General features: G+C 44.3%; 1 protein-coding gene across 5 annotated transcripts; it reads right to left on the reverse strand.

Annotated features, from left to right (window-relative positions):
- Nucleotides 1-73: 73 nt before the first annotated feature.
- Nucleotides 74-27,831, reverse strand: EEF1D (eukaryotic translation elongation factor 1 delta). 5 transcript variants are annotated; one of them, XM_053395135.1, is made up of 11 exons: nucleotides 27,702-27,831; nucleotides 21,473-21,501; nucleotides 18,673-19,931; nucleotides 16,913-17,036; nucleotides 12,320-12,391; nucleotides 6,820-6,891; nucleotides 5,534-5,633; nucleotides 5,217-5,320; nucleotides 3,683-3,952; nucleotides 1,687-1,881; nucleotides 74-165 (listed from the first exon to the last, which is right to left on the reverse strand). In XM_053395135.1, exons 1-11 carry the CDS (start codon nucleotides 27,814-27,816, stop codon nucleotides 127-129), a joined length of 2,379 nt encoding a protein of 792 aa, XP_053251110.1. In that variant the 5' UTR covers nucleotides 27,817-27,831; the 3' UTR covers nucleotides 74-126. The 5 variants fall into 5 exon arrangements, with proteins under 5 accessions (XP_053251110.1, XP_053251114.1, XP_053251111.1 ...); XM_053395139.1 differs by lacking the exon at nucleotides 12,320-12,391; XM_053395136.1 differs by lacking the exon at nucleotides 6,820-6,891.
- Between the last annotated feature and the right edge of the window lie 157 nt (nucleotides 27,832-27,988).

Raw genomic sequence — 27,988 nt, forward strand, 5'->3', positions numbered from 1 at the left:
AGCTGAAAAAGGCTGGTCCCTTTGATCAGCAGCAACTCCTACAACAGAAAAGAAAGACGCCCTCACACAGCACTGCTCTCCAACTCTTGACCTTTTATTAGCTTTAGAAAGTGTAAAGGTTTGCCGTTAGATCTTGTTGAAAGCAGCTATGTCAACACTCTGCACCTGGAAGACATAAGGGAGAAAAACGAAGTGAGAAGAGTTTTTGCATTGTCAGGCCAAAAATAAATAAATCCCAAGACTGGCCTAAGTGAAGGGGTTGTGTGTGCAAACAACAGACTCTGCAATCTGATCCAGGCATCGTTTGAAAACCCTAACCCTCATGATAATTAAGATAATTAAGAAGGAAGAGTGATGTGTGTTGAAGGCTTGGAAACCTAATGGGTCTCAAGCTCAGCTGCTGGTATAAGAGGGACTCAGCTTCAGTGACCTATGCAGATCACATTCTGGTACATAAGCAGCTACACAGAATGAGAGCCAGTGTGGTGTAGCGGTTCAGAGCGGTGGACTCGTAATCTGGTGATCAGGGTTCGCTTCCCCGCTCCTCCACACGCTGGGTGACCTTGGGCCAGTCACACTTCTCTGAAGTCTCTCAGCCCCACTCACCTCACAGAGTGTTTGTTGTGGGGGAGGAAGGGAAGGGAGATTGTGAGTCGCTTTGAGACTCCTTAGGGTAGTGATAAAGCGGGATATCAAATCCAAATCCAAAGAATCTGTCTGCTTGTCTGTCTATCTAATTTCTGCGAGAAGTTTTGTACAAGTTCTACTAATGTGACTACACTAGGCCTTAGTAAAACGCTTTGCATCAGCGTTTTTAAGGTTAAGGCTAAAAACCCACAGGGATGCATGCCTGTTGTACATAAACCCTTGAGAGCACAAGACAATAACCTCTTAGCAGGCAAATGCTCAATTACCAATACTACTTTCACCAACACATGGTCCCCTCCAGATGTTTTGGATCACAACCACCATCAGTCCGAAACATATGAAGGGTATATACCAGGTTGGCAAAGTGAACATGGCAGACTTGCCCCTGCGACGAAGCAAGCAGTAGAACGTATAAGAGCTGAGAGAACACACCAGCAAGGCCTAAGCTCAATGCATAAATATAAGCCTCTGGCACTGCCAACAGCCTCAACACAAGCTTTTAAAGTCTGGGGCTGAACTGAATGTTCTAAAAGTTTGAGCACAAAGATGGGCTTTTCAGGAGACTCAAAAGCTCTTGCCAAAAGCCTAATTTTTTTGCACTGGTTTCTTGCTAATGTAGTCCTAATCAAGGGTCTGCATTATTCCTAGTCACTCAAGGCATCTGGGAGTGGGAATTAGAAGGATGCCAGGACAGTGTGTGTTTCTCTCTGCAGCACCCTCCCTGGTAAAAAAAAAGCAAAACCCCAAAAGCTCTCTCCCTCCAAAAATAGCTTGGGATGTTCATGAAATTCCACCTCTTCCACAATTGTTTTGGATCAGCTCCAATATGGTCAATATGATCTTGTTAAGAGTCTTGCACAACTTGGACACAGAATCATTTGAAGGGACCCCAAGGGCTCATCTAGTCCAACCCCCCTGTAATGCAGGAATCTCAGCTAAAGCATCCATGACAAATGGCTATCCATCTCTACAATACAGAATTACACCACCGTGGGCTGGGCAACTGGGCCAGAGAAATAGCCCTCCGTGGGAACTTACGTAATCTTCAAACTTGGTGATCTCCTCCTCCAGTATATCTGTCCCAACTTTGTCATCTTCCACCACACACTGGATCTGGAGTTTATTGATGCCATAACCCACTGGGACCAGTTTGGAGGCTCCCCAAACCAGACCATCCATCTGGACAGATCTGACACATTCCTCCATCTTGGCCATGTCCGTCTCATCGTCCCACTGAAGGAGGGAAAGGAGAGGGGGAAATGGGAGTTAGAAATGCAATCAGTAAGGAAAATACAGGAGCCAAGGGAGTACAGTTGACACAAGGAAGTGCAAGGTTGCTTGCAGGAATAAAAGACTTCCCAGAGATTATCCAAAAGTAAATCTGTGAAATGGAGAAGCCATACACGACTGTAGATTAGCTTACCAGCATTGGTGAGAAATAAAATCTAGTTAGCAATTTTATGAAACTTTAGATCTTCCCTTTCACCTGTTTTCAAGCTACTCCACCGAGCTTTTTGCCAAATGTAACATACCCCCAAACCTTTCTTTAAACATGTGCCAATCAAGTGTCTGCCATGAACAACAGAGACTGTAATAATAATAATAATAATAATAATAATAATAATAATAATAATAATATACTCCGCCCATCTGGCTGGGTTTCCCCAGCCACTCTGGGCTGCTTCCAACAAAATATTAAAATACAGTGGTCTGTTAAACATTAAAAGCTTCCCTAAACTTGTACAATCAAGTTCCAGCCCAAATTCAATTCAATGGAGAGTACAGTGATGATTGGGCTGCAAGGTTCACTTGGGAGGTTTGCAGTGCAAAAATTATTAGATAATTGCCATTTCAATACGTTATGCTACAGCAAGAAGATGACCTCTTGAGTCGGTACCTTCTACAGTGTAGAACGCATCTCTGCCTTGTGGAGGTACCCTGATGCTAAAACAGATAGAATGGGTTGTAAAAACGCTGGGTGCTATTTTGACACTGTTTTTTCTCCAAAGAATCTTAGGGCAGCAAACAGGGCAATCTTGCCCTGCTCTTCTCATCCTCACCTGCCTTCTTGTGAGGTGGGTTAGCTCAAAAGATGGAGACTGGCCCAAAGTCGTAACAAGTTTTGTGACTGGGATTTGAAGGTGAAACTACAGCACACCAACTCCCTCATATCAGCATGTTTCTGTCTAGTGGTTCCTCTATTTTTGTACAGTGGTAGCTCAGGTTACATATGCTTCAGGTTACAGACTCCGCTAACCCAGAAATAGTGCTTCAAGTTAAGAACAGAAATCATGCTCCAGCAGCACGGCGGCAGCAGGAGACCCCATTAGCTAAAGTGGTGCTTCAGGTTAAGAACAATTTCAGGTTAAGTATGGACCTCCGGAACGAATTTAGTACTTAACCTGAGGTACCACTGTATTTGAGTATCTGACATACCCATAACGCAGGTTCTAAGCATTACACAGAAAGACAAAAGAGAGCTGAGAACCCAATTACTGCTGCAATACGTTTTTGCTACGTATTCATCCTATGCTTTGGTATTAAGCATTTTGTGAGCTAAGTGCCCTGAATCTGATACAAAGCCAGACGTTTTTAGTTTGTCAGAAAAGTCTTAGCGGATGCCAAATTTGGAGTTAGGCAGGAAGCCCAAACCAGCAAACACTAGGAACCCTATTAAGCATCGCCCATTAACTACGGCCTAGTACTCCAAGGCAGCGCTACATCAGTCTTGAGAGCTCATTATCTGTTTCGTCCAAACTTCAGGACACTCAGTTCTGCATCTACAATCAAGTGCTGAGAACATGGAATGCTCATAACTCTCCTCATATTTGTTCCAGCACCCCAGAAGACTGCAGAGACAGGGTGAGAGACAGAGAGAAAAAGGGCAGAGACAACACACTCAGAGCTTCAGGACTAAGGTGGAGAGTTCTTTATAAACACCCAATTTACACAAGATACACTTTACCAGTTAGTGGAGCACCTGAAGTTATCCCCATTGACACTGACTCACTGGAAAAGGGTAAAAAGAGCTTACTGGCTTGACATCTAAGAGGATGGAAGACTTGGCAATCAGGCCAGGTTTCTTGGACTTCTTCTCTGCATACTGCTTGAGCCGCTCTTCCCGAACTCTGGCAGCTTCCTGGTCTTCCTCCTCCTCGTCACTACCAAACAGGTCGATGTCGTCATCGTCCTCATCTGCAGCTGCCGCGGCGGACTCTGCTTTCCTTGTAGATGAAGCAGAAGGCAGCTCAACTTTCCTTGATAAATGGGTCAGTGGTTCCACCTTCTTCATGGGAGTGACATGCTTCAAGGAGACACCAAAAAAAATCTTGCATCAAGGGAAAGCAAAAAGCAAATGCCAAAAGGGAGAGGAGGTAATCGCTAGGAGCAGAGGAACTCTGGTCACAGGCAAAGGATGGGGAGACGTGTGAGAGGGTGGGTTTTTGGTGCCAGCCAATAAGCAAGCACAAATTTGACCCATGGGGCACAATCCATCATGTTACCCTCAGGGAGCCCCACTGAAAGGAACAGAAGTTATTATTATCATTATCATTATTATTAATACCCCGCCCATCTGGCTGGGCCTCCCCAGCCACTCTGGGTGACTTTCAACAGAATATTAAAATACAATAGTCTATTAAACATTAAAAGCTTCCCTAAACAGGGTTGCCTTCCGATGTCTTCTAAATGTCAGGTAGTTGTTTTTCTCTCTGACATCTGGTGGGAGGGTGTTCCACAGGGCGGGCGCCACCACCAAGAAGGCCCTCTGCCTGGTTCCCTGTAACTTGGCTTCTCGCAGGGAGGGAACCGCCAGAAGGCCCTTGGAGCTGGACCTCAGTGTCCAGGCAGAACGATGGGGGTGGAGAAGCTCCTTCAGGTATACAGGACTGAGGCCGTTTAGGGCTTCACAGGTCAGCACCAACACTTTGAATTGTGCTCGGAAACGTACAAAGATTGGATTGTGATTCATGACAATTATGGGGAGAGGGCTGTCCTTTGGGCTTTCCACCCCGGAGTGCTGTTGTGCTCTGATCCTGCGTGGGAGTTTCCCACGGGCACCTGGCTGGCAACCATGAGAACAGGTTGCTGAACTAAATGGGTCTTTGGGATAACTCAGCAGGGATCTCCTAATGTAGACAGTAAATTATCACAGCCCAGGCCAGTGCAAGAGGTAAACTTAAAATGAAATTTTTTACTTAGTCACTCCCACACAGAGATTAAGGGAATAGTTTTCAAAGTAAAACACATTTTCTGGGAAACCCTGGCACTCCTTAATGAGAAGGTTGTTAACAGCTGAAGATGAAGTGCCCACCGTTGCCAATTTCCTCCTGAAACAAAGCTCTCCAATAACAAACAAATGACGTTACCCCACAGATAAGGAACTTGTTCCACCTTTCTACCACACAAAGGTCTGGCTGAGACCATGTACTTCTCCATGGGGCTTAAATAAAAACACCCTGCAGACGTTTCCCCAACCCCACTGCCGCCACTCCCCAAAAACCCCCCAGTGTTCCTGTCCACAACTGGATGAAATATACGATGGCATGTTCCTTGAGAAATGGTTTTACCTGTGTTGGTGGTGGCGGTGAAGGGTGATGAGAGGTAGATGATTTTTCCAGAAGACTCAGGCGGTTCTCAAGTCTGGAGATGGCAAGCTGAAGGTCTGTAACCACTGGAGAATGGGAGAAGGGGTAGAGAACACTGAATGGATGGGATCAAAATTGACAGCATGGAGCACTTTGTTTTCCTTCCTGCCAGTTACTGTATTAGCATCAGCAGAATGCTGACAGAAGTCAAAACACACAGACTCCTCCTTCTGAACAAGAGAACGTTAAGATTTTACCAGCACGTCAGTTGCAAGTCATAATCTGGTTTCGCCACTCACCACAACGAAGGTTTTGATTCTCTGCCTCCAGGGTCGCGATCCTGGTGACCAGCTCACTTTGGTCCCCAGCCGGTCCTGCTGCAGAGGTGCTGCTCACACTCTGAAAAAAGAGACAGACAGTATGGAGAAGGGTGAGGCCGTCGGTTGCCGACACATCAGACAAGAGAGACGCTCTATCGTAACAGAGCCATAGCGACAGGAGAGAAATGGATGGGGGAAGCCTTGAAGAGAGCAACAGGGACCAAGCTTTTTCACACAGAAGGTGCAAGACAAATAGCACATGGCCTGAGCCCCATGATGGAAACTGTGGTGTACACAGTTCCTCAACTCCTGAATATGTGCTCCTGTGGGGCTTTTAGGCAATTCAGAACAAAACATAGCTGTCAAATAGTCCCTGCTATGCGGTACCTCCTAATATCTTAATTACGATAATATTTGCATGGCATGTGTATGTCTCAAAAGGGGGGATATGTGTATGGCATGCACCTCTTTTTAAGGGGGAGGGAACCCTGCCAAACATGATCAGTATTCTGTTCTTAAGATCACACCATCATGCAAGGCAAATAATGTGAATACCTATCCTGCTCAGGGATGGGAGACCTTTTTTTTTTTAAAAAAAAAACAAGACTGGGAGAGATGGCTCCAGTTCTTCTCAAGAGAACTTGGCCAGGATCCAAGGCGTCGTGAGCCTAAAAGGACTGGAGGCACTTTCCTGTCCTAAACTGTTGGTGTTTTGCAAGCAGTCCTCCACGCTGCATGGACAACTGTGTTTGAAACGGGGAGTTTCAAAAGCCAACTGGAACATCGAACAAGCAACAGATAAGCATCAGAAATCATAGGGGGTTTGTACAAGCCCCTTATGAGAGCTTCAGCTAGTTCCTTGTACCAGAGAATCTTATGACTGGGATCTAGTCACAGCTATGGCAGCTTATAGCTAAGGGTTCTAGAAATGTGGGTTAGGGAATACTATTTTAAGTTATTCTGCTGCTTAAGTAGTATAGATGTTTTTAAAAACTACCGGTAGATTTAACTTAAAAATTAGAATATAGGTTTCTCTTTCCCTACTTGAGAAGCCATTCCTGAAGGATAACTGAACATAACTGTGTGGATATTTTCCACAAGCACAACTATGTATAACTAGACCATTAAATGGCACTGAATTTGCAAAGCAGCACAATGACAGGATGGGGAAGAGGCAGAGGAAGGGCCTTACGCAGGAGCAAGGACTGATCCTGGCAGACAAACAAACAGGTTGTTGTGCTCCTCCCACCCCAAAAGCGACTTACAGTCGCACGACCTGACTGCTTCTTGCGACGTGCTGGAGGGGCTTCGTGGGGGTTTTGCAAAACTGTCTTGAGCTGGAAAGGGCAAGAGTATTTTATGGTAAAAAAATAAATACATGGTTTACTCTGGTCACTCATGCAGATGTGGGCAGCTAAGCAGAGCAGTCAAACCCACATGCAGGAAAACATGCCTAGGTAAGAAAAGTTAAGCAAAATCAATATTCTGAGAGTAAGACAGTAACCTGGGATGCATTTATAAAAATGAGTTTAAGCTTCAAAGTTCTGTTCTTTTCAACTAGGGTCAGGGCACAGATTTGGTCTTGTTTGCCTAACCAGAGATAGCAAATCCTACCATTCCAGCCCAAAACAAGCTGCTCACACTGTCAACTTGTCCCGACATAGAAATGGCAGAAATAGCTTAGCAGAGAAAGTTCTGTGTTAAACAGTTAAGGCAACTTGCAATTTAGCCATAGACACGGCAACTAGAATGACATTAGGCTTAGCAGAACAGCCAAGATTATTTCAGACACAAACACGTGAAAACAATCCATATACATTTTAAGTCCCTCATTCAAAGTCCCTAGGTAACCTCAGCCAGGAGGTAAGAGAACTAGTCAAGAAACTGAAAGTGGAAATAGGTGGAGAATTCTTGTGATGGAGGGAGGAATGGTGATGGGGGAAATCCCCAGAGGTTATCTATGGGGAATGATGCTGTATAACTTGTTCATAGATGATTTGGAGTCTGAGGTGAGCAGTGTGTAGTCACATTCACAAGCGACTGTTTTCACTACCTGTTTATACCATAGATTCCTAGAACGATTCTTAAATTTTGCACCACTGGCACCATCTCCATGTATGCCACAACTCCTCCTACCTTTGTCTGATGTTGCATATTATGACAATGGTGAAGGGCCAAAGGTCAGTGGTAGAATACATGCTTTGAATGCAGAAGGTTCCAGGTTCAACCTTCCACAACTCCAGATGGGACTGGGAATGTCTCCTATCTGAAATCCTGGGGAGCTGCAGTCGGGATGGAACAATGTTCTGACTTGATATATGGCAGCTATCTATTTCCCCAATGAAAATGTCCTCTCTTTTCGGCATTAAATTTTTATTTGTGGTTCTGTTGCAGTTTTTTTTTTGCCTTGCAGCTTGTCTCTCCATCTCTTAGTAGTGCCATAGCTCTGCATTTTGTATCTGCCATTCCTTGAATTATTAAAATAAATTGATCATCAGCTCCATTTGTAGCCTGGTTATTTTTTTATTTTTAAACATGCTGTAACCGACCCTCCTAATCAAAATGAGTTCATGTTACACTTAACACTAGGCCCAAGTCACCAAAATTTGTTTATTCCTCTAAAAAACCCACTTAAAAAGCTTGGTGTGCTGTAGCTGGAACGTTTGGGACAGCACAATTAAATCAATTCAGAGAACAAGTTGTGGAAGAACAAGTTCTGGATTATCCATCAGGATAATCAGTCCTTCCCTTTAATAAGCAGGGGAGGAATGGCAAATTGCTTTAAAAATAAGAGTGTTACAGCAGCCAGAGAAATCAAATGCATAACAAAGAAAAACACACCCACAAAACTCTTACGCTGTGCTCACAACCACCACCACAAATCCCTTTCTCTTCCCCTGAAAAAGCCGACAGTACTGATCTGGGCAATTTTAACAGAGCAGCCTTGGTCAATCTGGTGCCCTCCGCATTTGGTAGTGGCCTGGCTACCAAAGCCTAACAATGGAGATTAGTTCAAGCTGCCATTCCAAGTTTTTAACAAGGAAATGCAAAAGAAACAGGATGGGAAATCCTTTTTAAAATTGTCAAATATTTAGTGGTCTATAAATCTTCCAAACAAATGCTTTAATAGTAACCCCACAGCTTTAAAAGCTTTAATGAGCTAAAGCACCTACAATTACCGAATGATTTTTTTTAAAGCAGGGATGACTAACTGTTTCAGATCTTGAATTCTACCATATGCAATTAAGGCCAAACTATCTCCTAGACCAGGGCTTTTTTCCAGCCGGAACTTGCTTAGTTCCAGCATCTCTCAGGTGGGCGTCATTCTAAGAGCATGAGGGAGGTGTTCATGGTGAGTTCTGGCATCTTTTTTTCCAGAAAAACAGCACTGCCTAGACCAATTATCTTGACCCACTTCAGTCCGGGTTAAGGCCAGGGACTAGGGCTGAAATGATCTACTGAAGATCTTTCACCGCCAGATTAACACACATACTTGCCAGCAGGCTTTTATGGGACTCCTCTGGTGCCTGGACAAGACTGTTTGTCCAGCCTTTCTCAACCTGTGGGTCCCCAGATGTTGTTGAACTACAACTCCCATCACCCCTAGCTAGCAAGACCAGAGCTCAGGGATGATGGGAGTTGTAGTCCAACAACATCTGGGAACCCACAGGCTGCTTCCTAACTTTCTTTGTTCCTGCTTCCTAACTTTGTAACTGGAAACTGTTTTGTAATTTTACGTTTTGACTATTGCCTGCCCTGGTTTCACCATGCAATGATGAGACAGAGTAAAATATTGCAAATAAAAATGAGCCTGAACTAGCCTGAACCTTTTTTTATTAGCCTAAGAGACTAGCAATTTGTGTCTCCATGCTGGCTGCAGTGAATCACTGTAGAAATAGAGGATGGTTGCCCCTTAGCAGGCTTAGAGGAAGAAAGGGGGGGGAGAGAATGAATACTGCCCCCTCCCAAACAAGCCAGTGGAGGGAAGACAGAGAGAAGGGAGAGAGTTCCCCTTCGTTTTCTGCAGTCGGCATGGAAACCAAGCAGAACGGAGAGATCCATGCCTCCTGCACCAGCTCACTCACTCACCTGTGTGGGACTCCTAACCCCCTAAAGGCACCAGGCAAGTGGTTAAATACAAGGATGTCTTACTATCCAAGTTTTAATCCAGTACACATAGTTTGGGGCTGAATTTAAGAGGCATGGAAACAGGCAAGAAGATGCCCAAGGGCAGGCATAGGCAAACCCGGCCCGCCAGATGTTTTGGGACTACAACTCCCATGATCCCTAGCTAACAGGACCAGTGGTCAGGGATGATGGGAATTGTAGTTCCAAAACACCTGGAGGGCCGGGTTTACCTGTGCCTGCCCAAGGGAGTCACTTTTTGCTCTCTCTTCTCTGCTTCAGCCATGTGAAGTCAAAGAGTGTCAAATCAAATCCACCGTGAAGGACCCCACCTGTTCATCAACTTAAGACACGTACCCATTTAATACGCCACACATGCAGAAAATAAGAAGCGCTGCAGCTGAACAGAACAAAGCAAAAAATAGCTGTTATTTGAAACAGAGAGACCATGCAAAATGGAAAGAGGTGCTGCGTCTTGACGCAAATGGCTTTTTATTTTGCTCATGCCGCGCGTCTACTTGCCAAGCAACCAAGTGTTATCCAGAGCCATCCAGGCATAATTCAAAGTCAAAACTGCCCTGGGCTCCTTCGGCAGGAAGGGCAGGATGTAAATTCAGTCAATAAATAAAACCCTTCACTGGCTCAAATTAACACACCCAAGATTAATTGTTAATGCAAGCATGAAATCAAGCAAGGAAGATGCCCTTTTGTTTTCAAAAGAAAGCCATGCAAATGAATGGAAGTTCCCGGCTAAATGCAAGAAGATGAGGCAAATTTCTTTTGTCTTTTTTGTAAGTCTCCAAGGTGTGTCCTTGAAAGCGAAGGATCTTCTCGCAGCACCCCAAACCCCCCATTCTTCTGCTTCTCACCTAACACTCACAAGTCACTTCAGCTCATTCCTCGACTGCAGCCTCTCTCAACCTGATACTATTCACTTATTTTGGACTACAACTTCCATCAGCCCCAGGCAGCACAGTTTCATTTTCTCAATTTGCTGTGGCTAATAGAAAGCAGACATATGCCACACAGGGCCACCGACGACTGCTTTACTATATGCCCTCTCCTGCAAATAAGATTTTCTGGCTTCTTCAGAAAAATCTAATCTTTTTTAAGATCCACAAGCTAAAACAGAAGACATATCCCAATGACTACTGCCTGAAAGCAGAGGGCAGCATTAAGAAGCGCTAGTCAACGAGGCTCAGAAAAATATATACAAAGGGAAAGAGGAGCTTTTTCTGTCCACCTATGAGGGCTTTTTTCATTTTCCCAACAAAGATTGGAAATCTGGGGGGCAAACTCTTATGCTGAGTTATAGATGATGCATTTTATGTACTTAAAGCAGCAAAGTAAATTTTGGTTTAATATGCAATACATATTTTGCATCAAAATTTCCAGGGGGAGGAACCACAATTCCGCCCCCCACTATGGCGTCAAATTTTCTGGAAACTGTAAATCTACACTATGCACTCTAGCTATACTCCATAGCCGAGGTCACAGTTAACACGGACAATTACTTCAGTTCAACAGCCACTCCTAAAAACAACTCCTGTTCTCACTGAGTGGGGAGAAAGCATGAATGGGGGCTTTACTTTGCACTCATCTAAGAATGTGGGTGAGGGCTACTTTCTTTCTTTAAAAAATCACCTGGGGAAGAATTTGGGATATTGGTTGCCTGCTTTACTGAACAAGATTCTCCTTATGGGAAACTATAGAGGACGTGCACACTAAACACCAAATTGAGGTTTGCCTTCCTGATACAAACTGCTTAGGATCCAGTTCTATTGCTGAAGCTAAGGAATTTGGAGAGCCTGGGAACCTGTGCAAATGACTCCAAGCTCCCCAGGAGGAACAGCAATGTGATTGCTAAAGAAAGTCAACTGCCTTTGTTTAGGTGAACCCAGGCTAAGCTACTGCAGCAGCATTCAGAGTTAAAATTCACTGCCAAACCAGCTCACCGGAGGCAGAATGTGCAAATACAATCTCTCTGCATATATCTTAATGGAAACTGGGTCAAGAAATTCACTGTTCAGCTCATAAATGCCCCTGCTGACAGGTCAACTGCTGTCCCTAAAGTGCTACGTTAGTGTGAAGCTAAGCACAGAACAGAAACAGAGGAAGGTGCATGCAATTTATTTTGCCAGATCAGATGGGGTGGGGGAATGCATGCTTGAATCACCCATCACGTTATAAGCTCCCAACCACCAATGTATGTCAAGAAGCTAGAGTAGAACTGACATACAAGAACATATCACAAGGCTGGATTCAAGGCTGCCACCTGTCGTCTGAAATGGCACCCCAGCAAAAGCTGCGCCCTATGACTGCTCCCAAGCGCATGCTCTGGTTCTGAATTATGAGCTGATGGAATGTCACACAGCATTTCCACTTTGGGTTAGTCTGCAGATGCAATCTGGCTAGAGCAAGCAGGATATGTCACAAATAGGATGCCATGATATGACAGAGCTCATTCCATCTCATCCATCCCCCTCTGACTTATGGTAAGAAAAGCGACACACGCAGAGGCTCTTGGGGGGGGGGGATCAATCACAGTAGGAGCAGGGGGAGTTATATCTGTGAGATATGCCATAGCTAGGAAAAATGAATGCAGTTAGCCAGCTGGTGAGAGAGCGCCCAGGTACTCACTCCGGCCAGCGACTTCTGGATATTCTCCCTGGCTCTGGCAATGTCGCGTAGGATCGTGCTGGCTCCGTTCTCCTGCAAACAGTGCAGAAAGAACCAAGTGTTTGGTTTTTTGTTTGGTTTTTTTGTTCTTTTTAAAAAGTCACAAACAGATACAGGAGAAATTACTGAGGGTGGATCACATGAAAGAAGGGCAAGTGTTTTTACTGTGTACGAGAGCAGTCAGCCATTTTAAAAAAAATAGTGAGAGTAAAAATCCATCCACGGAATGAAACAACTATGTTGTCAGCAGCTATATCCAGACTGTTTTCTGGAATAGCTGCAGGATAGGATCCAGGCAGCAGCCACCGGGACGCTCCAAATTCCCACCAACTTTTGCATCAGAGAAGCGGGTGTAGCTATTCATGACACAGCCATACCCAAGTCAGTGTCTGGGTCAGTGACCCTATTCTCCATAGAAAGTGCACATGCAGACTTTGAATTGACAAAAGTGCTTTTTATACTGCTGCTACCCACCCTATGCAAATAGAGTGGGTTTATAGAGACAATAAATTTCTTACATCAAAGGCAGGGCAGCCGCATATCCCGAACTGAGACTTGCATTCTTTGGTCTAGATCAGTGTTTCTCAAACTTGGGTCTCCAGCTGTTTTGTTGGACTACAACTCCCATGATCCCTAGCTTGCAGGACCAGTGGTCAGGGTTGATGGGAGTTGTAGTCCAACAACTGCTGGAGACCCAAGTTTGAGAAACACTGGCCTAGATTATGAAATTTGAATATACTTCGTTTTGAACAAGATTCTGCTCTTAAGCGCCAGGCTTTCAAAAAATTGGCATCTCCCCAACCGCATCAAGAATGATGGTGACAGAACTGGAAACATGGTGGAGATGGCAAGCACACCTGGGCTAGATGTGAAACATGATAAGGAAGCCATGAGATGGGGGGCAGAGTTGGGCCAAGCACTGGTGCCACAGCTACTGGCAAACCAGGTCCCCTCTCATCTGAGCCTTTTTCCAGCAACTGGTCAGGTGTTAGCAAACGCCTCTCAACCATTGTGACTAGAAACTTTTTTAGGTGAAATTTTTCAGGATACCAAATTCTGTGTGGGGTACTCCAATCTACACTTCAGAGCCTTGAACATAAATTTCCTCATGCTGACCTGATGCTGGGTTTAACTTTAATCTAGACTGTATCTTCTGGCATAACAACTGCTGTTAAATCATGAAAGCTGTGCTATTCGAATGGTGGCAATCACACTGTCTAGGCCATGCATCTGAAGCCCTCCACACAAACTAAGCTGAGATTAGTATGCATCAGATCCTACATGAGCGTTTTCCCAAACCAGTGACACCTGTGGCACAGGTTAAAAAAAAAATTGGACACAAACTTCAGTCTTATACCCAAAAAACAGAATCACAGAATCAAATAACTGTCAAGTTATTTGCAATGCAGGGAGATGTGTAGTTTCTCAACCAGTTCTTTAGAACTGTGGGACAGCCAAGTCTATGCTGTTTTCCCATACTGCACCCACCTGCCTGTCCATTCAGTTAGGGTTCAGGGATGGGAAAGAACTTTCTGGCCAACATTGGGTGTTCTAGGATTCCCCTGTGACTAGTGATAGTGCAAGCTGCGTCAAAGAATCTGTGTTTGGAATGGTGAATACTGAAGGCACACTTCAGTCTCTCTTGTGGCATACACTGCCAGGCAGCCCCTGATGTGCTAAAAAAACCCCAAAAGAAAACAGGGCCCTGGAAAGCACCAGTCTAATCCTTCCTGGCAAGAGCCAACATCCTTCTAAACTGTCACGTTCTCTACTTACTTTGCCAAATCTTTATTAGACATTACAAGTAGAGGCCATCACACTGTCATGCTCTCAAGATGTAAAGAAGACGCTTATCAATTTCATTGCCCTAATGAATGTCAGTCTCATTTGCTTCAAGTTCCTTACTACCGTATTTTTTTGCTCTATAAGACTCACTTTTTCCCTCCTAAAAAGTAAGGGGAAATGTGTGTGCGTCTTACTGAGCGAATGCAGGCTGCGCAGCTGTCCCAGAAGCCAGAACAGCAAGAGGGATTGCTGCTTTCGCTGCGCAGCGATCCTTTCTTGCTGTTCTGGCTTCTGAGACTCAGAATATTTTTTTTCTTGTTTTCCTCCTCCAAAAACTAGGTGCGTCTTGTGGTCTGGTGCGTCTTATAGAGCGAAAAATACGGCAACTAACAAAGCAGCTTGGAGAATAAGCCCTGGGAGACTGAATACTTAGAAGCTGCTTCTTCTGGATATGAGGCAAACTTCACTTGATCTCCTGCTTACCAGAGAAAAGAGAGCCCTCTGCTTCACTCACAGCCTGCCCCTATGAGAGCCTGTACCATGTGCACAATTGCTCACCGGTGAGCATTTCTAGTTTCTACAATCATGTAACTACTGAAGGCAGCACAACTGTAGTTGAACAGGTACAGCATCTACCATCCAGGCAATTATTTAAAAAAAGCCCTGCAGATTTCAACCATCTTTCAGTTTTGCATTTTTACATATTTGTGGGGGCCCAGTCACTACATTGTTTCCACCCTAACCTGGACGAATTTGCAGAAATTCAGTTGACACCGCGGCAAGTCTTTGTGCTGCTGCTGAGTCAGAAATTTAATTTCGTTTTGGTCTAATCTGGAGACTTTCACTCTATTACCCTTAGGGAGGGGTCTATATAAACTTTTCTATTACCCTTAGGGAGGGGCCTATATAAACTAGCAAGAAAAGAGAGGGGAAATGTCTTGCATGTACAGACACAGTGGGTTTTAGATGAGCTTCCACAGATAAAAGAAGTTGCAGGTTGTGAGGAAGAGGGGAGTATGCCGGTGTCCAACAAATGCTGTTCATAACAGCCGGCAAACGTTCGTAAGAAAGAACAAGCAAGAATTTCCTTCACCTTCTCCCTTCCTTACAAGCCATCTTCTATAACAGAATCAACAGCAACCTCTATGGAACCTGTTCATAGTCACAAAACTTTGCTCCCTGCTATACAGCTGTTTTCTTGCAGCCTGGAAAACCTTATCAACACTACTGAATCCTGCCTCTCATCTCCATTATTCAATGCCAAGGAGGCAATGCTGTTCCTACTCTGTCCTTTCAGAGTAACCTGGACTATTGGGAAACAGCTTAAATCAGTCAGTGGCTGCATTCAGATGGAACACTAAAGCATGGTTTAGCACGGGAGTGGGAAACCTCTGGTCCACAGGCCAAATCTAGACCACCAGGCCTCCCCATTTGGCCTGCAAGATCATTTTCCTGCAATCACACTCACCTGCCCCACACCAAACATCCTATGTGACATCAGGTATGGGGCAGACAGGCACGGCCGGATTCCATTCCCCTCTCACCGGCTGATGTGCGGAGTGTTCAGTCTTGTTTAGTCTGGGTGCACAAAAGAGAATTGTAGATCTGGGCCACCAGGCCAAAAATGCCCCCCATCCCTGGTTTAGTAATATGGGAATGTGTCATAACAGGCCTTTCCAGCCCTTCACCTACTAAGGAGAAAATCTGAAGTATTTGTTTTCTCTTTGTAACAAACTACAGATGGTTAAACTGGGATTATCAAACCACGATCAGATCCTGGTTTGCCGCTATTTGGACAAGCCAGTTGCATATATTTGGGGGCGGGGGGGAGGAGAGAATTGTGCTTTGTCACAAAGCACAACTGGAAGAGTAAAGTTTTCTCCCCTTGCACACAAAGGAAGTGGGAAGAGAAGGAGAACATGAGAGACCAAACCTCACCATGGTGCGGCCTCATATCGTTAAGTCATACGTTAGCACTGCACCCGAATGCAGCTAATATGGCTTCCTTTTCCTTTTCAAATAGCTCAAAATTTTATTTTAATGCACACTGTTCTACCCTAGCCAGCACTCTCAAGGACAAACATTTAGAATTGCAAAGAATGCAAGGTTCGAGGGGCAAGGGGTAATGAATGTGGAATGGAGCTAAGCTGGAAATTACCTGCTTGGCAACCACTACCTCTTGTAGCACTCAAACTACAACACCTGTACAGTAGCTGAGGAGCTCTTCTTCCCTGGAAATGCACCAGGGAAAGGAGAATTTGCCCTCTCAAAGCAGTGCATCCCCTATGGGGTAATAACATGTTTTGGATTCACTTGTACCATAGAGTGGGGTGGGGTGGGGTGGGGAGCAGGGCGATTGTTCTGCAACTAAAGGCAAAAGCCCAGTACTTGACAAGGAGACGATAGGCAGGAAGAGAATTTTAAGACGTCTGGTGCTCCAAGAATAATGTGAGATGCACTCTACGTAGGGTATTGTTTCATAGATCCTACAGGTACCAAGCAATATATCAGTTACTTGGTGGTGGTCAGGAACTAGCAGTAGGTGGCTGTTGCCTTCAAGCCCCGTTTATAGGCTTCCCACAGACATCTGATTAGCAGGAGGCTAGGCAAAGGCTAGCAAAGCTCATCTGGTGTTCAGCAGGTGGTGAGATTGTTAATGGAAATGACTTCATACAGGTATGCAGAGAGCCCCCACCATATTGCTACCTGCTCCAGAAGGATTGTGCCATGCAAGCTGCCTGTTTCCCCTGGACAGTACTTGCATCTTACCTGCTGGCAGGAGGGGCTAGCAGCCGGACCGTTCTTCTGTTCATAGTATCTCTTCTCAGCATCATCATATTTGAACTTGTCAAACCAGATCTTTTCATGCATGAGGAAGCTGGCGGCCATGTTTCTGAAAAGAGGGGGAGACTAAATAAATACCTAGAAATATTTCAGGTCAACAGTTAGGGCCAGCTTAGTCAAACATCATCTCCCTCTTCCATCCCACTGGGCCACATCCCACTGATCCTCACTACCCGAGATGGGAAGGCTTGTGTAAATGGGACCAATTAGGAACCTACTGCTCTGTCACTTGGTTGCCTGTTCAGTCCTTTTGACACTGCAAGATAAGCAAGCATTCTTTAAAAAACCAGTTCAACTACCCTGAGACAAGACACGTGAAATCCACACAGTCCAACCAACAGTTAAGAATATTTTTTCTCAATATGCTCATGTTCAAACAACCCTTTCCTGACATTGCCTTTCTAGGAGGGCTAGGCAGAGTTCCTTTGCCCAGACAGGAGGGTAGCTATGACACCAGCTCTATGGACACCTGAATAAGCCACCAAAATGATTCTAGGTAAATGATTTTAAGTAGCACTTCAACACTTATGGGCAAAAAAAGGGAGTGTTGTGGAGCCACATTAACTAACGTCCACCAATGGACACAGCATAGACCTGCAAAGCCAAGCACCAGGGCAAAGTTTACTAAAGAGCAAAACATCCCATCCCTTTTGCGGAGGCCTTCCTTCTGGTACACAGTGGTTTGGTAAACTGGCCAAAAGAGAAGCACAACATTAAATTTGTGTCCAGATGGGGAATAGGGGCATTCATAAACAGAGGTGAGAATTTTGCATGTGGCAGTGGAATTCAAAACTAAGGGAGGTTCACTGCATGGCAGGAGAGACTACATGGCTACTATTGGGCAGGGTGACACAGAAAAGGATCACAGGATAGAAGATTTTAAGTGAAGAGGGAAAGGGGAGAACCTGACAAGAAACATCAGATTTTGCAATATGCTATTGAGAAACACTTAAACTGCAGGAAAAAGCAGAGCCAACAAAAAGAACCTTTCAGAGGTATCTGTTTGGTTCATTCCATTCACATAAACGTCCAGATCAGTCCAAAACCACCAAAGCCATAGTCACCACTCAGCACACCTTCAAGTGACAACAATCCTTTGCTAAGAAGCACTTTAGGGTATAGTTCCAGCTTAATACGGCCAGGGTTTGAGACAGCCAGAAAGGGTCAGATACAGATCTGGGAAGGTCATATTTTTTAAAAAGCTTTTCCATATCTGACAAAAGCAAAAGCTCCCACAAATTAGGCACATGAGAAATAGATGTGACCTGTGTATATAAAATCATGTAGAACTTCTTAATGCTCTACATGTATGTAATCAAGCAAATTGCTCTTCTGATGCACGTTAGTTGGGAGGTTTTTGCATGAGGAGCAGGGTACTAATTCCCTAAAAGTAATAATACAGAGATAGTAAATCCTGTTTCAGATGCCTCCCCTGAACAAGTTAACAGGCTCTGCAAAAGTAGTGGGAATAATTTATAAGCTTAAAAAGTACAGAGCAGCACTACCAGTAATTGAAAAAGACAAATCATAAAACCATTCCCTTCCTCCTTCTAACTTATTATGGCCTGCTTACATCTTTCTACAGTGAGACACAACACATTTCAATGTTTTACATACAGAAGCTCTTCCACACTATCTTGGCCCATTAGGTTTGGGAATGTTACCCCAGAACAAGCGTTTCCTACTTAGCATGAGCCTCTGGTGCGCTTGAAGCGAGAGCAGCTGGCTGCGATGGCTTTGCTAACATCGTTTCGGGCATTCCGGCGCTCTCCTGCTTGCTTGCCAGCTTTGAGGCTTTGGAGATGTAGTACTGCGCCTCAGCACTGTCGTAGGTGGGTTTGCTGAGCCACGCAGACTCGCTGTCCTTGTGCATGAAATACCAGGTGGCTGGTGAGAGTGCAGAATCTGGAGGTGCCGTTGCAGAGATGTTGTTGTTCCCCCTCTTGCCTGCTGCTGCCTGCTTCCCTGTACTACGGCCCTTTTTGTCCTTCCGGCTCCTCTTGGAAGACTCTGGGCGCCCACACTCCTGCAACCTCACCTTTCCCGGAGGGTGCCCATCAAACATGTTTGTGTAGAAGCATCTCTCTGCGTCATCGTAGATAGGCTTTTCCAGCCACACCTCTGAGATCAGTGCCTGCAAACTCGACACCTGAGGCTTGCCGTTCACCGGCTGGATCAAAGTATCAGGCAGATTTGGGGACGCACCGGTATCCACGATGATATCCGCAGGCTGGGCTGGTGTTGAAGGAGTAGGCAGTGCAGTCACATAGCCTTCATCTGGTGTTAGTCCACTGCTGCCGTGCAATGTCGTGGATGAGAGGTCCAGGGTCTGTGGTAGAGCCACCAGCTGGGATTTTTCGACAAACAGCTTCTCAGCATCGTCAAAGTTGAACTTGTTGACCCAAACATCCTGGATGATGTGGTGGCAGGCCATCAGGCTGCCATGGGCACAGTGCAAGGCAGCCAGGTTTCTCTGTGGCCTCGTATCACCTTGGAAGACCTCTGCCTCTGACCAGGGCACCAGCGCAGACTGCTCAGCGGCCGGGAGCCCCTCAGAAGCCTCCTGCAACAACATTTCGGCAAGCTTCTTCCTGTAAGCTGCTTCCGCCCGGTCAAAGAGAGGTTTGTCAAACCAGACACGGTCAGCCAGTAACCCGGCCAGGACAAAGTCCACTTTGGGGTCTAAAGGCTTGCGTTTGGGGGAGCACTTCCTTTTCTTTTGCTTCTTCCTGCTTCCTGCCCTCCACAGGTTTCCCTTCACCTCTTCCTCCACAGGGTCCTCCTCATGGCAGAAGCCGTTCACCGCCACCACCTCTTGACAGGCCCCGGCAGCGGAAGCCGCTAAGGTTGCTTCCCGCTCATAGTGAAGCCTCTCTGCCTCATCATACTTGTGCTTGTCCACCCAGACTTTTTCCGCTGGATAAAGCAGCTTCCTTGTCCTCATCTTCCAAACGGGGAGGCAGCATTAAGAAACAAGCACAGTAATATAGTTGCAAGGGGAAAAAACCTAAGAAATACTAATGGCATGCAGTTAGGTTCTATTCATTTCAAGACCTCAGGTTCTACTACCTACATATATGCAGAGCCTTAGTTAAAATCCAGTGCTAGTCATACTCAAGAGTTGATCCACTGAAATTAACAGACATGACTGGCTTGGATCAATTAATTTCAGTTAGTTGACTCCTGAGTAAAACACAGCCGGATATAACCCAATGGCGTTTTGAGTGCGTAAGAGTTTCGTGCTCTATTCACAGCTTGAATTACTCAATTTTCATAGCTGCTCAAAATAAGCTGCTCTAGAAGGCTCTGCCTCCCCAAACTGCATTTCATAGGCCAAAATTGCTTTGTTGTTACACAATGGCGGGAAAAGTAGATTTATTTGATGCAGCATAAATTTAGTTCCGTATCTTGGGATGCAGACCAGAGCCAGTAAGAGCAATGAAATGATCTGGTTTGCTCCCTCTGTCTTCCAGTGCACATCATGTTCACTGGAATATACAGTGGTACCTCGGTTTTTTAACATCTCAGAAGTCAAACATTTCAGCTTTCAAACGCCAAAAACCCGGAAGTAACTGCTTCGGTTTTCGAACGCTTTTCGGAAGCCGAATATGCCACGCGGCTTCCATATTGAGTTTTCCGGACATAAATACTTCTGGAAATGCATGCTTCGGTTTTTGAATGTTTCGGAAGTTGAACAGTCTTCCAGAATGGATTACGTTCAAAGACTGAGGTACCACCACATAGGACATCATCACACACAATGGCAGAGGCAAAGTAGATCAAGTAATTGACATATTTTGGATTGGAATTTGTGGGTTAGGCAATATTAGCCCTCCCAGAGCCAACAAATGGCTTTTCAAAGTTCACAGACTGTCTAGCAGATGTTGGCCAAGTCTCTCAAAATTAGCAAATCTATTTCACTGTTCATTTGTAGGCTGGGATCAACATACACATTGTGGATGATCTTTTATTCATGAGGCTCAAATGATAAAACTTATTATCTAAACCAAAGTTATCAGTCACATTGCTATATAACAAAGTAGCATCAGTTATTAAAATGTAAATGAGCACTGTTTAGGATTCCATACTCCTTTACAACTGTCCAATAACTCCAAAGGGAATAACTGACCTCAGATTTAGATTATCATAGTGTGCAGCTGATGGTCATAATCCAATCTACATCTCATAAAAGCCCTACTGAGGTTTAGTTTGGTTCAAAGCAGTGATTGGTGTGATTTGTGCCCGTATTTATGCTATTAATGAAATCCAAACTTTTGAAATTTACCATGTGGTTTAAAATCTATGCTCTTGGTACAGTATTAAATATTGGGTCTATCACTGTGGACAATTTTGTGAATGTGTCATTCTTGTGTAAGTGAATTAACTTGAAAGACACCTCAGAACTGGACACCCCCAAAACTAGGATCATTTTTAAAATGAGCTTTCTATTTCTTGAAAAGCATTTAAATAAATTTCCCTACTTACTATTGGTGACTTGAAATGGAATGCTTGTTCTAAAAAAAATGGAAAATTTTACTTCTTAAAAGTCCAGCCCTGACCCCATTCAAAAAAAGTTCATATCAAGATGTTGAAAAGCTGGGAGCTGTATGGACTTGGTCAAGGGAGTCTCCTTTGTGTAAAATCTCTAGGGCATTGTGACTAGTGAACAGCAATGACATCACAATGCCATCTCAGGGGATGAAAGGTAGTGACTGATGGGAGTAAACTTCTTGCCTCTCCTTGCACATGGCCTCCCAGTGCATATAATGAATGTCGAAACAGGTACACTGCACATTTCCAGCACATTGCACAAAGTAAAGGTAAAGGTAAAGGGACCCCTGACCATTAGGTCCAGTCGTGACCGACTCTGGGGTTGCGGTGCTCATCTTGCTTTATTGGCCGAGGGAGCCGGCGTACAACTTCCGGGTCATGTGGCCAGCATGACTAAGCTGCTTCTGACGAATCAGAGCAGCGCACGGAACGCCGTTTACCTTCCCGCCGGAGCGGTACCTATTTATCTACTTGCACTTTGACGTGCTTTTGAACTGCTAGGTTGGCAGGAGCTGGGACTGAGGAACGGGAGCTCACCCCGTCACGGGGATTTGAACCGCCGACCTTCTGATCAGCAAGTCCTAGGCTCTGTGGTTTAACCCACAGCGCCACCCGCGTACAAAGTAGGTCCCATATTTATAGTAACCTCAGAATCCTAGTTTCAATGTATTTTTAATGTTGAATGAAAAGGGAATTAAACATTTGTCCCATACATGGCATGAAACCCTGACTGCATTTGCACATCAGCGTAAACCATAGTTAATGGTTTATTGTCAAGGTGGAGATAGTTTCCATTTTGTTGCTCCATTAGTACTAGCAGGAGAGACCATGATCCCTTGCTTAGCATTATGTCCAAACCAGGGATTGTGGTTTGTGTCGCTCAAACAAGCCATGGCCAAGAAACAAAATGCACATCTTAGGATTCACATAGCAGATTTTTTATTTTATTTTGCGGGGAGAGTGAAATAAACCATGATCCCTCATCCAAACACCGTGCTAAGCCAGAAATTGTGGTTTGCTTTTCCAGTTTGTATAATGGGAGGAGCAAAGTGGGAACAGTGCTTGCACTCGTGGTAACTCTTCCATGACCTTTTGATGTAGCCATTAACTAAGTGCAAGGGATAAGGGATTTGGGGAGAATTTGGAATATTGAAGCTTCCCCTAGAAATAGAAGCAGCATCCAACAGCGTAAAAGAGTAAGCTACAGTTTTGGGTGAGGGGAAAGAGCTGGAGAAGGGAAAAAACAAGGATTTTAACAAAAGGCTGACAAAGACAAAGGGGAAAGATAGGATTCTTCCACAGCCACAAATTACTTGAATTAAATTTGGAGAAAAGAGCCATATTTTGAGAAGGAACAGTGAGTAAGGGGGGAAGGAGGGGAGAAGAGTTTAATTTTATTATTCTCCAGTTGCTTGAAGTGTCAAAGAGCACATAACAGAAGCAGTGACCCTTCCAACCTAAGGTCAAAATCAGGTGACTTACAAAATAAATATTGTGGCTATCACTTTGGAAAATGTTATGAGAGAAGCTGTTAGCTAAAAGGATTCAGCAGCAGTAAATATATTTGTGAAATTATTTCAGTTATGACTTGGATTATCTCAAAAGGGATACACACTTTTGAGACATGGGCATGATTTTTCTACATGAACTGCATAGACAATTTGTTTGAAAACCCAAATCCTTAAAAAGAAAGGGTGCTTACATGGTGTTCCCCCTAAATGTTCCATCTTATTCTGGGATTAGCAGAATTAGAGCCAATTGCTTTAAACCAGTGAGCGAAACTGCTGTTTCAAAAAGGAGGCAATATTTTACAGTAGGTGGGGTTATTTAAATGCATATTTTAAGTTTAATATAATTAATTACTATTATTTTTTTTGTTTGAGACATGCTAAGATTATGGTTATAAAAGTTTAATAGCGTGGGCCTTACCCTCTCCTCTGATCCTACCGCTTGTGACAGGAATGCCTCCAGAACTGTACTGTACATGTCGCCTAGAATGAGCGGTAATTATATATATTGTGAGGTTAATCAGCAGTCACTACACAGTTGTGGAAATCACAATAGAGATATGCCAAGCACGAATACCTTCTGGCAGCCTGAAAAAGCTTTCTTGGTTGGGCTGGCTTTCAACAGCCATAGTAAAGCTAATGTAGATTTATTTTAAATAGGTTTTAATGTGGTATTCTGTTAATCACTTATTTTTTCAGGAGTTGCTACCAAGCTTTTGTAAAAGACCTGGGTAAAATCTAAAAGCAATATACAATTGTCTAAAAGGCAATACACCTCAGATTATCAGCAGCAGAGGACGTATTTTCCATTAGGAGGCTGTAGATGATGGAAGACAGTAGTAATTTTGCATTCCTGCTGTTTTTGTTGAAATAAGATGCTATGTACTCCTCCACAAAAGCCTCAGCATCAAAATGAAAGACACAAGTACAATATAAATAATTAATGCCACAATTGCTATTAAATACTTTAAAAGCCAAGCCTAGTAGATCTGCCCTACTGGGCATCACTTTTCGTTCGAGTAAGTCAAGCAAGCAAAAGCAAGAATATTGTGAGCAAGTACTTACTTTTTTAGTTCCTAGGATAGCATTAAGAAAGAAAGACAGAAAACAGGAAGGTTAAGATGGTTTTGTTTCCAGAAACGTACTAGCCAAAGAGTAAAGCCACCAAGGGATTCAAACCCACCATCACAGCACAATCCTACAAGACAAGTAGAAGCTGTTTATGGCATTGTGCAGAAGTGGAAACATCTGAAACACAGCACAACAAAAAAGGGTTTGACTCTTGAAAAACCTGCTCCACTCCCAAAGGGTAGCTCTCTCCCCTGTATGTAACACGAAAGTTCCACCCTCTGCGGCAGGAGACTACCATAATAGAAAATCCCTCAGAAGCCCACATAATGAAAAGGAAAATGTATTATGACTGTTGTTGTTTAGTTGTTTAGTCATGTCCGACTCTTCGTGACCCCCTGGACCAGAGCACGCCAGGCACTCCTGTCTTCCATTGCCTCCCGCAGTTTGGTCAGACTCATGTTTGTAGCTTCGAGAACACTGTCCAACCATCTCGTCCTCTGTCGTCCTCTTCTCCTTGTGCCCTCCATCTTTCCCAACATCAGGGTCTTTTCCAGGGAGTCTTCTCTTCTCATAAGGTGGCCAAAGTACTGGAGCCTCAGCTTCACGATCTGTCCTTCCAGTGAGCACTCAGGGCTAATTTCCTTAAGAATGGATGCGTTTGATCTTCTTGCAGTCCATGGGACTCTCAAGAGTCTCCTCCAGCACCATAATTCAAAAGCATCAATTCTTTGGCGATCAGCTATTATTATTTAAATCTATTACCTGCCCTTCACCAGCAGGTCCCAGAGGAAGTTAAAGATGCTGAAAAATCAGTATTAAAATGGTTAAAACTAATTACTATTGCAAGAATAGTGTGGATCCTGAAAGCACACTTCTCAGGTGTCAAAGACTGTTAGATGTATAATGAAGGTGCTACACACACACATATCTGTAGGGAAAGATTTCCACAACTTAGGGGCTACTGCAGAGAATGCCCTGGTCCGGACCAACCTCTCTGCTCCGATCTTCCGAGGGTGGTGGAACTGCAAAATCCTCAAGTAAAGATTTGCACCTTAGCTTAAAAAATAATGACCAAACTGCGGGAGGCAGTAGAAGACAAGAGTGCCTGGCGTGCTCTGGTCCATGGGGTCACGAAGAGTCGGACACAACTAAACGACTAAACAACAACAACACCCTTGGTTCTGATGGGGAGGAAAAACATTTGAGAAAATATGTAACCAGGTCTTAAGGCACTTGTGTTTTTCCCAATCCTAGTTAAAGGTATTCTGTCAGTGTCAGGTTAGAGATGCCTGTCCGTTTTCTGAACCAGAACCCTCAACACAACAGTAAGGGTAGGAACCTTAAAAAAAAGCCCTGCTGGATTAGGCCAAAGGCCCATCTAGTCCAGCATTCTGTTTAAAGGGTCACCTAAAATAAAAACTCAAAAGTGGGGGGGGGGAGAGAAGAACAAGGACAGAGGAAATACTGCTATAAAAAGAAAAGGGAAATCCAACAGCAAACATTTAATGCAGGACAGGAAAAAAAATATGTATGATCCACAAGCAGTTAAGATACCATACAGTAGTTAAGAACATTGAATTAAAAATGGAACAGTGGTTAGAATGCAGGAAATGCAAAGACAGAACTGTCACAGGCAGAGATACTCAGGAATGCTGCAGTGCTTTATAGCTACAGCAGATGTTGTAACCAGTCATGTTTCTAAGACGGGGCAGTAACAAACCAAAAACCAGAAACAATCCCTCACATTTATTATTAGGAAGTAAATGCAGACACATTTCTTTAGCTATATTGAAGCAGCTGGGCTAGAGAAGGTTGGTGAAAGAATTCAATCCTTGGGTGGCAGAGATATGCAGAGAGCACTGTGTGAAATGAAGTTTCCTCTTGAGAATGCCTCGGACTCCATCACAAACAGTTCACTTGCGAGTAGAAAGGATCACATATGTGGAAAGAGACCACCTAGTAAGAAAATGCAGTTTTTTGTATATGCATCAACAAGCTTCTTGAAGTACAGCTTTACATATTTCCTGGAGGAAGGTTGCATTGGCTCACAGCTGCTTGGAAACAAGCTCAGGAATTATTCAAGTTCATGAAAGACAGGACTACCATGGGCTAACAGAAGGAATGGCAAAAACAGAAGACTATGCCTGAAAGCATTTCACCTCCAACTACCAAATGATGACACAAAAGGAAGTGATCACCTGCATGCCTGGCTTGGAAGCATTTCAAAAGCATCCATAAGGCCACTGTCTGAGGCAAAAATGCCAGAATAAGCAGCCTTTGGGTATGATTCAGCAAAGCAGTTCTTCTGAACCCCTAAGATAGGTCAGCATAAGAGAGGCAGTCAGGCGGTCAGTCAGCATGGCATAGCAGCCTGATTTAGAATGGTGAAAACCAGCTTTAAATGCTAGCAGCCCAAATGGCCAATTGCACACCCCGGCAACTTGGCGTTTACCTAGCACTTTGAAGAACTGAAAGGGCTTCACAAACATTACATTAATATCCTACCCTTCCTCCAAGAAGCTCAAAGCAGCGTTCATGGCTCTCCTTCCTCTTATTTCATCCAGACAACAGTCCCATGAGGTAGGCAAGGATGAGAGATGGTGACTCACGCAACAAGATCGGCCAATGAGATCCACAGCTGTGTGAGAATTTGAACCCAAGTCTCCCTAGTTCTCGCCAGACACTATAACCAATGTGCTACAGCAATGCTATAGAAGAGACCAGTTATCACCCCAACTTAAGACCAAGAGACAATCACTTGCCTAAGGCAGCCTACAATGTTGAATCATAGTCAAGGTTTGGGTCAGCAACCTCTCAGATTTATTCTCTGGGCCAATTACAACCCAACTCACGACCACATCAATGGGAAAGGTAAGACTGGGATGAGTGGAAGAGCACCCCAAGTTCCTCAGAGAGAAAAAGTGGAGTAAAAAAAATTCATAAATAAATAACCCAGTGCGAGAGCAGCACCCCTCTTCTTAAAGTTGAATTTTTCACTTTGCCACATATTACTATAGTTTTTTTATAGCAACATCTATGCGTATGGTGCCTTACAAACAAGTTAGACAGGTCCCTGCCCTAAAAGGGCTTACAATCTAAAACAGACAGAGGGAAACATAGGGAAGGGGGTGTGTGGAGCGCAAATGGCAGCATTTTTGTGTACCCCACTTAGAGGTGTTTAAATATGGTTCTACACATACAGCTAGATTAATAAATATGCCACTATTTCAATTCCATATGAGTTCAATGAGTTTTAAGCAACAACCTTTCACGTTTTTTCACTTTAGCTTATCGAATGCTATCTGTGCTGTCTTAATTTGTGTAAGCTGCCTTGATACCTGGTCTGGGGGGGGGAGAGAAAAAGGGTGGGATTTAAAGAAAGAAAGAAATAACAACAATAATTTTCTAGCCAGGAAAGAAAGGAAGAGGAAGGCAAGGGAGGTGGACCAGATGACCCCTAAGGAATCTCCCCCCGATTCTGCAATTCTACCTATAAAAAAGGCTTTTTCCTAACCCGCCTCCTGCTTCCATACATGTGGGGGGTGGGAGTAAATAAAAAAAAAAAATCACAATAATTTTCTTACCAGGAAAATAACACAAAAACCCTGAAGCAAAGGGGGTCAGACTAGATGGCCGCCTGGGTTCCCATTCCACCTGTAAGGGGCGCCCTTCTCTCTCCCCCCTCCCTCCTGTTTCCATATTTGGGGGGGGGGAGAGAAGAGAAATAGAGCAGAGGCTGCAACTGGCGGTCCAAAGTTAGGCCCCCGCGGTGCATGATGGGACGTGGGGGGGACGGACGGTTTCAGGTCAAGCCCATTTTTGAAGTATCAGGGCCCCCCCCTCTTTTTTGCCGGTAAAGCGTCGCCTAGCA

The sequence above is a fragment of the Podarcis raffonei genome, chromosome 7, assembly GCF_027172205.1.
Source record: "Podarcis raffonei isolate rPodRaf1 chromosome 7, rPodRaf1.pri, whole genome shotgun sequence".
Taxonomy (NCBI): Eukaryota; Metazoa; Chordata; class Lepidosauria; order Squamata; family Lacertidae; genus Podarcis; species Podarcis raffonei.

What these genes read in the sequence shown, in the direction of transcription:
- EEF1D (XM_053395135.1), bottom strand. Translation starts at nt 27,816, where the DNA reads ATGGAAACAGGAGGGAGGGGGGAGAGAGAAGGGCGCCCCTTACAGGTG. An exon ending in GCACCAGAGGCTCATGCTAA is followed by an intron (nt 17,037 to 18,672) that starts GTAGGAAACGCT and finishes CCCTCTTTTCAG; the next exon opens with AAACATGGCCGCCAGCTTCC. An exon ending in CACCGCCACCACCAACACAG is followed by an intron (nt 3,953 to 5,216) that starts GTAAAACCATTT and finishes GTCTCCTTGAAG; the next exon opens with CATGTCACTCCCATGAAGAA.